This window comes from Protopterus annectens, chromosome 4.part0, assembly GCF_019279795.1.
Source record: "Protopterus annectens isolate FY-2018-M chromosome 4.part0, PAN1.0, whole genome shotgun sequence".
In the NCBI taxonomy this organism is placed as follows: domain Eukaryota; kingdom Metazoa; phylum Chordata; order Ceratodontiformes; family Protopteridae; genus Protopterus; species Protopterus annectens.
In genome coordinates this window covers 297,213,815-297,224,653 of record NC_056733.1, presented here as the reverse complement: position 1 = coordinate 297,224,653, position 10,839 = coordinate 297,213,815, and the positions used below count along the sequence as shown (strand labels likewise).

General features: G+C 36.4%; 1 protein-coding gene across 2 annotated transcripts in view; it reads left to right on the top strand.

The window, feature by feature from the left end:
* The first annotated feature begins 10,202 nt into the window (after nucleotides 1–10,202).
* CCDC60 (coiled-coil domain containing 60) overlaps nucleotides 10,203–10,839 on the top strand; it is a 751,208-nt gene continuing 750,571 nt past the window's right edge. For both annotated transcript variants that reach the window (XM_044068284.1, XM_044068283.1), the window contains exon 1: nucleotides 10,203–10,838. In XM_044068284.1, the coding sequence (XP_043924219.1) occupies nucleotides 10,551–10,838 (288 nt within the window). In that variant the 5' untranslated portion in view covers nucleotides 10,203–10,550. The remainder of the gene's footprint in view (nucleotide 10,839) is intronic.

Genomic DNA, 10,839 nt, shown 5'->3' with positions numbered 1-10,839 from the left:
TGGACCACCATCATGTCATAGTCAGATCTGCCACATGAAAGGTCCTCAAAGAGCCCTTGAAATATCAGGGATCCTGGCACCAGAAAGGCAGCTCACCATCACCATGTCTTTGACTAGCCTAGTGACAGGCGAATCAGTGTGTCTGACTTTTAAGTCACTAGTCACTCAAATATTTTTGTTTGTAGAGTGGTTATATGTAGTTTATATGTACTGAATCTTGGATGATTTACATCCTAGTGACTCTGATGGAAGTGTGCCAGAAGGTGATACAGAGTTTGATTTTTACTGAGACCTAGTCTTCAGAGATCTAATAGGCTTTGGCAAGGACTGTTTTTTACAGCCTCAACCTAAGACAATTTAATGTGGGTTGGTGTAGAGAGTTGTGGATGTATGTGCTGCTCATAGTCTGTGTCCTTTTGAGGGAGTGAGATCTCCATGTTAGTGAAATACTTGCATCTCTCACAAACAGAATGTGTTCTGCAAAATAAAAGTTCAGTATCTGTGAGCATCAGGCTCAATTTCTATTCTTGTTTTGTTCAATTGGTTCCATTTGAGCCGTGCATTTCCAACTGTGCAGGAGTTCCCTTTTGATGTTACGCTTCCTCTTTCTTCCTGCTGGGGGCCTGTGATCCTGTAAACTGACTGCAGTTATTCTGCGGTTTAAATCCATCTTTATTTGTTTGTTTGGACATACATATTTTAGTATCACATTGTTTTTTGTCGTGAATGACATCGGATAGATCGTGCACTCATGGGATTATTGTTATTTTTTCTTTTCTGGTCTATTAACTGAAGAATCTTTGATCTAACCTTTTTTGGCGTCATTCAACCACCAAAGCATTTTTTCATCATGGCGGGCTATTGCTGAACAACGGAAATCGCCAGCACTATTTGGTTGACATGCGGATTATTCCTGCTCTTAATTCTCAGTCTTTTGAAGAGCAAAAAAGCTGTTGAAATCTAGGCAGGTCTCTACGCCTTTTCTGTTATATACAGGAACTGTTTGCTTTGGTTCACTATACGAGTTTGTGGACACAGGTACTGTTTATCCATTTCATTTTATATCGCAAAGGGACAGTGAATACATCAGGATTTGGACATCCTTTTTTGCAAGATCAGGGAAATATATATATTTTACAAACAAGACTCAGTTGGTTGCATTAATACTGTTTTTGGTTGACATCTATTTACATTTATACATAGTTCTTTTTATATTACCTTGGTTTTTCCAAGGATATAATTGTGTTTTCTGGTCGTTTTGGTAAAACAACATCACGCTGTTTTTTAAAGATTTCATTGTGGTTTTTGGTCGCTTTGGTCAAAACAGCTTTACGCTATTCTCACCACAAGACAGGTTTTGTCTTTTGGAATCGAGCGACATACTTGCTGGGACTGTATACTTCATTATATTGGATTAGGACTTTAAATCAAGGACATTTGCCACATATTTCATCTAATGATTGTTGATACTGTATTTTTCCATTTATGTTTGTGTTCCGAAACTATAAGTGATTATACTAGTTTTGGGACAATTTCAACATCGGAACATTGTGGAACTATTTATATGAGCATTTAACTGACTTGTTTGTGGTTGATTTGTTTCACAAGCTTTGGACCATCTAAAATGTTGTTATTTGGTTGATAATTTACATTTTTGTACAAAATATTTTTGTACAATTTGGTGTCATTTATCTCAACTGACCTTGTTAGGATTGTATACTATTTCTGGCTTTTGGAACAGGTGATTCCACTTTTTATAACTTAGTATCTTAAGGCTAACATATGTAGGCACAATTTTTATATTGGGTTGTGTTTGGATCAATCTTAAGGACAACATCTATTATTTTACAGTCTGCCCATTTATTAAGGTCATTTTATTTATGTTTTGGACCCATTATGTTTACTTTTGGCCTTAATTTCAAATGTTTGCATTTTGAATTGTTCACTTAGTTCTCAGTCGGGTTCACCTGTTAGTATACTTTTTTATTCTACATAGGGTGAGACTAGTTCGATTTTTTCTTATAGTCCTTTTGTTACTCAATATACATCATATTTGGATTTTTATACAATTTTCTACTTTTGAAATTCTTATGGTTAATATACATTGCCATTTTTTATAAGGGCATTCACAGGCTAGCCAGCTTGATTTTTTATATATCATCATACATTTCTATGGAAGGTATTTTTTTCCACAAGTTTTTTGTGGTATACTTGCTGTTGTATTGACTAATCATCAGTCATTTTCCTTTTTCAGCATCATTCTTTGCCATATTGGCCTTGGCCATATTAATATTTAAATTCATATTTGCCAATGCAACAACTATTCCAAGTACTGATTTTTGGGGCACAGCCAGTATTCAAGCAACATCTTTCATAGGTCTTTGTCCTTGTTTGGGCTGTTATTGTCCCTTTAATATTCTTACCATTGCTGACGTAGTTTTATACTATTATTGCCAGCAGCTTTTATAAAACATGGACCTTTCAAGTCTGGAAACAAAATTATCTGCAGATAGGGAGGACCTTAGAGCATTTGGCCTAGGCTGTGTTTCAATGGAAAATTCTAGCACTTTGGATCAATCGGATTCAGAAACTATTTGTGCACTAGCATTTGAACAGTTACATAAACATCTCAGAATACTTAGATCAAATATTTGGCATTCCAAATTGTTCAAGGCTTATATGGCTAAAGAGATCACCCCCAGAGGCTTAAGAATACGTATTCAACCCCATGTTGGGGCTGCTGACCAGGAACTGACTGAACAGTGGTCTTCCATACAACAGCAGGCAACTATGTCCTTTGTGGATGCTCTATCTAAGTTTCATGATAGAGTTATAGACTCGGAAATAGATACTGTTACCAAGCTGGTGGGTGATGTGAAGTGCTTTGCAGGTGAAACTGTTTTCACCAAACAACTTAATAAAGTAGCTACAGATCTTAATATTTTAGAGGAACAATTGCGCACAAGGAAAATTAAAAAAATTCAGAGGGATCAGAGTGACTACCAGAGTGCTAATCCATTTGCTAACACACAAAACAAGTTAGATTTACACCAAGTTCCACTAGGACTCCCAAGAGGAAAAGACCCCGTTCTATCCCTAAAAAACCAAGCCCAGCATCAGGTTCTTCAACTGAGGACATTTCATCTTGTACGGACAATGAACTACAGTCAGTTTCAGGATCACCGACCCCCAAAAGGACACCGGGCCAAATCCCTTTAGGGCCAGATATAAACGGGGGGGGGGGGGGTAGGAAACATAGGAAGTATAAACAACATACAAGGTCTGTTGAAAATGGTCATGCAGAAATAAATGCTAATGTTAACAATAATGTCTTAAATCTGTCAGACTTTGTTTTAACACCTATTCAATTGTCAATTTTGAATAAAGGTCTTTCTTTTGTACCCGGATTCATGATCTCTGAAGACATATTGGCTCAAGATGTTGTATCGTTTTGCAGAAACCTCAATCTTAAATTGTTTTTTGGTGATACTGGTAACCACAATGAGGACAGATTTGTATATCACAAATCTTCATTTAATCCACCTATGCACCCATTGGTACATCAGTTCCAAAACAGTATTCTCAAAGATCTTCATTTTCCGAGATCTGATGTACGTTTAAAACCCAATAATATTTCTCTGGCTGAAAGGGAAGCTATTTTGGAACTACAGAACAACAAAAACATTGTTATCATTTCTGCTGACAAAGGTGGGGCTGTTGTTATTCTTAATTGGTGTGATTATGACAATGAAGCTAAGAGACAACTATCAGATCAGAGATATTATTCTATTATGACCATTAATCCAACTTTCAGGTTTCAAAATCAAATTGAGGAATTCTTACTTTGGGCTAGGGATGAATCTATTATTACCAATGACATTGTACAACAACTCTTGGTACATGATTCAGCTATTCAATATATTTACTTCTTACCCAAGGTTCATAAGGATCCCATCAATCCCCCTGGTAGACCCATTGTTTCAGGAAGAGGGTATATCATGGAACCTCTGTCATTATTTCTCACCAAACATCTTAAGCCCCTACTTGGTTAGATGCGTTCTAGACTACATGACACCACCAATTTTTTACAGATTATTTCAGACAGTCAGTTGGAAGAAGATTGGTTGATGTGTACTCTTGATGTTTGTGCCTTGTACACCAACATCCCTCATCAGGCTGGTTTGGAAGCTTTGGCCTATTGGTTAGACAAAGCGGGTTTATATCAACCAACTTTTAATTCTTTTTTGGTTGAATTAGCCAAATTTGTCCTTACAAGTAACATCTTCTTTTATCAAAACAAATGTTATTGGCAAACGAAGGGTACCGTGATGGGGGCCTCATTTGCCCCTATTTATGCGGACTTATTTATGGCTTATGTAGAACAACAGATTATATATGATTGCCATAACAATTCTTTTTTGGAATACATTGACATCTGGAGACGTTACTTGGACGATTGTTGGATGGTATGGAAAGGTGATATACTTGGTTTACATGAATTCATATCTTATCTTAACAACAACATTTGGGGTCTACAGTTTACTGTTCATTATGATAAGAATACCATCACTTTTTTAGTTGTTTCCATTATTAGACTACCTGACCATACTTTAAGCACAGAAGTACATAGAAAGCATCCTGAGTACAACACCATTCTCCATGCTTCTAGTTTCCATCCGCCACATGTTGCACGTAACATTCCCAAATCACAATTTATTCAGATGAAACGCATTTGTTCTCAAGATTCTTTATTCCAATCACAGCGAAAGGATCTTACTGACAGGTTTAGATCGAGGGGCTATGGCATGAGTTACGTTTCCAGTGCCAGTAATCTGGTCAATTCCTTAGATAGGCAGAATTTATTGAGATATAAGGTACATACCAAAACAAATTCTGCACCATTCAGGTTTATTACTACTTATGCTAGGAATTCTGATCAGTTAATACAGAGTGTGAACAGGCATTGGAACATATTACAATGTGACCATGAAGTAGAAAGTATTATACCTGACAAATGTTTATTTTCATTTCGTAAAGGGAAAAACCTTGGTTCTTGTTTCAACCATTACAAACATGGCTCTATGGATCGGCAACCACAAGTTTTGCAGACCACACTGACAGGTGAACCATTGATAGGTTGTTTTCCATGTGGCCACTGTACCAACTGTGACAGGGTAAACAAATCCAAGCAATTTTCTATCAGAAATTGCTCACTGGTCTATGATCTTAACTTTTTTGCAAACTGTAGTAGTGACTGGGTGGTATATTTGGCTACATGTCAGTGTGGTTCATTTTATGTTGGTCAAACATCTAGACCATTGAGAATCAGAATATCAGAACACATTAGTAATATCAAAAACAAAAGGGCTAATAATGCATTATACAAACATCATTTGGTTCACCAATCTGCCAAGTTTTCTTTTATGATTATTGATATTATCAAAGGTAACAGATCCAATAAGACAGGGTGGCACTCTATTTTAAATACTAAAGAGAAAAAATGGATTGTGAAACTGGGTGGATTTTTCCCACCTGGTTTGAATGATCATTTTTGACATAACCAATGAGATTGTAGATGGGTTTATTTAAGGCTCAACAATTATTTTTTCTGTTTTTACACTGATGAAGGCTGTGAATTGATCCGGCCGAAACCGGTCTGTAATTTTTGTTGTTTCTTATGGTTTTTTAACCAATAAAGGTTTTCAGGTCACTGCATGCTGGCTCTTTCTTGTTTTGTTCAATTGGTTCCATTTGAGCCGTGCATTTCCAACCATGCAGGAGTTCCCTTTTGATGTTTCAATTTCTATACTGCCTAAGTATACAGAGTGCTATGAGTATAATTATAGACCCATTGCCATACGTTCACCTATATCCAAAATACTGGAGAAGTGTATTCATACTTAGTTGATAAATTACTTAATCACCAACAGTCTACTATTCCCATATTTGCATGGGAGAAGAATTTTTTTTTTTAATAAATGTTAGATGTTAATGGTTTAGCTATTATTCTCTGCTTAGTCATGTGGAGAATTTGGTGGCAGTAGGTTTTATTTTTAGCAGCTTTAGTCACAGGGTCTCTAATGCATTTTACTTTATTTTTTTGGTTAGACTTGTTTCTGTGGGTAATGCTGAATTTTACAATAGGCACACTGATTGCTTAGGCAAACCAGAATACAGATTTTTGAATAATTATATTTCACTGTATAATAATTATAGTTTCACATGATGCAGATCTAAAACTCAGTGAGGTTAATGTCTAATACACTAGTTGGACATTGTGGGGACTATGTATGATTTCTAGTGATACAGTTATACACGATTTATGAAAATGCAGAAGCAGAAATGGAAGAAGTTGATTGTTTAACAGTAAATAGATTTAGTTAGCTGTAAGCTGGTCCTTCGAGTACTAGCCCTAAACCAGATATTCTGTTGTCCAGAAACACAGTGTAACCCAACACATGAACATCTGAGTTTTCTTTTTTTTTTTTTTACGTTTCACTAACAATACCTTTGGTCATTTGTTTTGACTTCAAGAGATATTCCCACTCTGTCAGCTTTTTTTACACTAATATCTCTTGGCTATTAATATGCTGATGTGAATGTAATACCACTGAGGGAAATTACTTAGCTTTATTTTTTCCCTCTAGGTTTCTTATTCATTTTAGTAACTTTATGTAGGTTTGGAAGAACCTATAATTTGAGGAATAAGATTATACCATGGAATAATGACCCTTACTATCTAAACTTTGACAACAAAAGCAGCCCAGTGGAAGATGGATGCATGACCACATCTTCAGCCAAAGAAGGTGGATATGTTTGTGCATTTCTAGAGCAAAATGACTGACCCTTTATGTGGTATACTCCAAATCTGAAGACAGCTCGGACCTTGGATTAGATAAAGTTGCTGACTGAATGCACCATCAAGCAGTCTGGATGCTGAAGTCACAGTATATCAGGCAGAAGCCACTCCAAACGGCCTACCCATCTCACTTCATACCTCTCAACTGTCAAGAATTTTACAGAATGTCCAGATTTGTTGCATTTTTGCGGCATGGTTTTTGGTCTGTTCCTCATACAATTTGTGTTTTTTCTGGAAAAATTATCAAGAATTGAAGTCACAAAATAATAGCAGACATTTAAGTTTCTGACATCATGTCCTACAGAAAATGCATGCTAGTGCAAAACATTTTATTCTACCAACTTTCTAACTTTACAAGAGCAATATTTAAAATCTGTCATTCATTTTGGGCATGTGTTCTGTTAATCTTAGCTTAGTCAAAAATTATTATAGGCCATCTAATAAAAGCTAAATAGATGAGAAACATACATCATACATGTTTAGTCTGAGAAAAATTATAAGTATTGTTGAAATGAGTATAAAATTTGTGATTAATATTACTTTGTAGTTCTACCAATGATTGCTATTAATCATCATCATCTTTTAGCTGTTCTCGTTAGGGGCCCCCACAGTGGATCATATGTTTCCATTGCTTCCTGTCCTCTGCATCTTGCTCTGTCATACCAACCACCTGCATGTCCTTTCTCACCACATCCATAAACCTTATCTTAGGCCTACCTCTTTTCCTGTTACCTGGTAGCTTCATCCTTAGCATTTTTCCCCAATATACTCAGCCTCCCTCCTCAGCACATGTCCAAACCAATGTAATCTTGCCTCTCTGGCTTTGTCTCCAAACCTTCCAACCTGGTCTGACCCTCTAATATACCTATTCCTAATCCTGTCCACCCTCATCACACCCAGTGCAAATCTTAACATCTTTAACTCTGCCACATCCAGCTCTAACTCCTGCCTTTTTGTCAATGCCACTGTCTCCAACCTATATAACATAGCTGGTCTCACTACCCTCTTGTAGACCTTCCCTTTCACTCTTACTGGTACTCGTCTGTCACAAATCACTGTTGACACTCTTCTCCACCCACTCCATCCTGCCGTACTCTCTTCTTCACCTCTCTTCCGCACTCACCATTACTCTGAACTGTTGATCCCAAGTATTTAAACTCATCCACCTTCGCCACCTGTACTCCTTGCATCCTCACCATTCGTCTATCCTCCCTCTCATTTTGAGTAAAACAGAAGTAATACTAAATACCTAAGAGTGGTTAATACCTGGAGTTCAGGGATGCTGGTTCAGCAAAAAATTATGCCAATTCCAGCTTTTTCTGCATATTTGAGACTATGCATATATAGTGTGCATCTTATTAAGAAACAAACTTCCTTCTAATGTCTCTAGCTGACATTTGGTTTAAGAAATGCCATAACTGTGTTTATTCCAGTAATAAAAAGTAAAAAGTGGAAAAATGCATATGAGAATGAAAACACACATACAAATAGGTATACCCATTCCTCAGTGGGAAAATATTTACATTCAAGCAGTATGTAAGTAAAGGACATAAATCCTGCAACTTTGACTTCATGGATTATTTCATTATTAACGGACTGAAGTATGAATAATATATTTACAGTATGATTTCTTTTCTCTGCAAATATACAACAGGTTCACTGGCAATCTCAGAAAGCAATATTTCCAAAAGAAAATGAAGGCTGTCATGTCTGCATATGTATGCAAAGTAAAGCAATTTAACATTTACACACACATCTGAAAGGGGGCAGTGAAGAGGAGGAGGAGAGTCTAGAACTGATGGTCAGCAGGCACATTACCGAACACCTGTTCATAAAGCTCTTGCACAAGAAAACCACTGGCATCACAGATCAAGTGACTGGAAAACATGTGCAATGAAAATATACAAAACAAAAAAAGCAGAAGGACTACAAAATACCCTTCTGTGTAAGACAGGCTATACTCCCTGTGTCTGAAAATGCTTTACATCAGAAAACTAATTTAAATAACTGTCAGTAAGTAAGTAAATAAAATAAACCTTAAACCTAAACTTAAGTATTACCCTAAATGTAACCCTAATCCAAACCATAACACTAATTCTTACATCTAATTCCAGTTTCAGCTGTGACCTTAAAGTCACTGATTTTATACATGTATTACAAAAAAGAGTACAGTCAGCTGTTTTTTGTTTAGTTTGACATTTGAAAAAACAGTCCCTGGGAGGCTGCATTTAGTGATGAATTGCTTGACTGCTTTATTCCTGACAGGGAAAACCTTTCACACAAACTTAAATGATAATTTATTACAACACATACATCTTCAGCGATTAAGGGGATTATCATTGGAATTTGTGTCTGTACTATGCAATAGGACTACCAGCTTTTCACAGAGTATAATAGATTACTATTAAAGTCTTTCAGATAAACTGTGCAGTTAGTATGCAGCATGGCTTAAATGTATGTACAACATAGCAGTCATTTTCTCACATGTATGTGCTTTATTTCCATCCCACAACTGTACAGATGTGAATATTTTATTCCGTTAACCAAAATAAGACACACTAGGGTAATCTAGAAACATCAACATCATTAAGTATAGACAGGGGGACTCCAACCCGTAGGGGAAGTGTGAAACTTTTTAACAGCCTTAACCATTTGAGCTGTATTGCTGGACCATGCACTATTTTTGAACGTTTTGTAACAAGTACTCCAGTTCAGTTTCTCATAGCATAAAAAGATACTAAATGAAGGACTGTAATACCTGTTGTGCATGTTATATATCAGCCCATAACACCCATTACTGATGTAATTGCACTAGTATACTACATAAGGTATGCGTGGCATGCAAACTTCCAGAATTAGTCTGAAAAGTTTTATCTGTAATAAAGCCTTACTTCATGCTTCCAGACAATTGCACTGCACTCAAAATCTGGGCATTTATTTGTAAAAAGATAAAGAGAAAATATTTGAACAGTTCAATAATTAAACAAAGAATCACAGTTTTATTATGTGGGTTAATATTTAACTTCCACATTGCTGCATATGCTCACTGTAGCAAGAACAAACTACTGTAGCATATGATAGGGGTGCTGCCTAACACCTTTCTGCTTTTATGAGTATTGCAGCTTTTGGAGTAGAATGTAAGCAAAGAATGTAAATTATTTTTAGTATGAAAGCTCAGATTATGTTTTTATCATCCACATTTCAACTCTTCTGAGTCTTTTTCAGTAAAATAAACATTTCACATCCCTGCAGTCTGCAGTGGGCTAGACCGCAGCATTCCTGTAACTATGGGAATCTTAAGTGCCTTTGCTGCGTGCATTTGCTGTGTCTACGGGTAGCATAAACTTTTCTTGAGCACATTGCTCTAGTACAATTTTCACAACATTGCAAGAATTTTAACACGTTTAAGTTTTAAATATTTATAACATTTTATCTGGCTACAGAGCTTTTATCCATAGAAGTTTGTTTTCAATGTCATATATGGGGCTGAACATTTTAAAAGGATTTATTTAATTTGCAGTTTCATGTAAAGGGCAAGTAATTTTATCACTTCATTGTCAAAAGCCAAAAGAAGAAGATTGTCATATTGTTCCTAATGACTAAACTTGTCTAAAGTCAGGTGACGCAAAACAGATTAAAAAGAACACTGATGCAAATTCTGAAGTAGCATCTTTGAAACTGTTACTGTCAAATGCCTTCCGGAAGTAAGAATCTAGTCCCACAAAATTTTATTTTAATTAAACCTTTGCCAATTCTTCCTCAGAAAGGATTGAAGATTCAGGCCCGGAGTGCAGCTGTGTATAATCCCTGTGAACCTCCAAGAGAACTTGTTTTTTGGGAGAACTACAGGAGAAGGCAACTACAGCTTACCCAACAGGGGTATAAAGCAGTAAGCTGGAGGCCTTACCAAGAACTTGGACATCCTCTGTATTTGGAGCCCACAAAACTCATTCTTCATTCGCTAGGACAGCTTGAGCAGG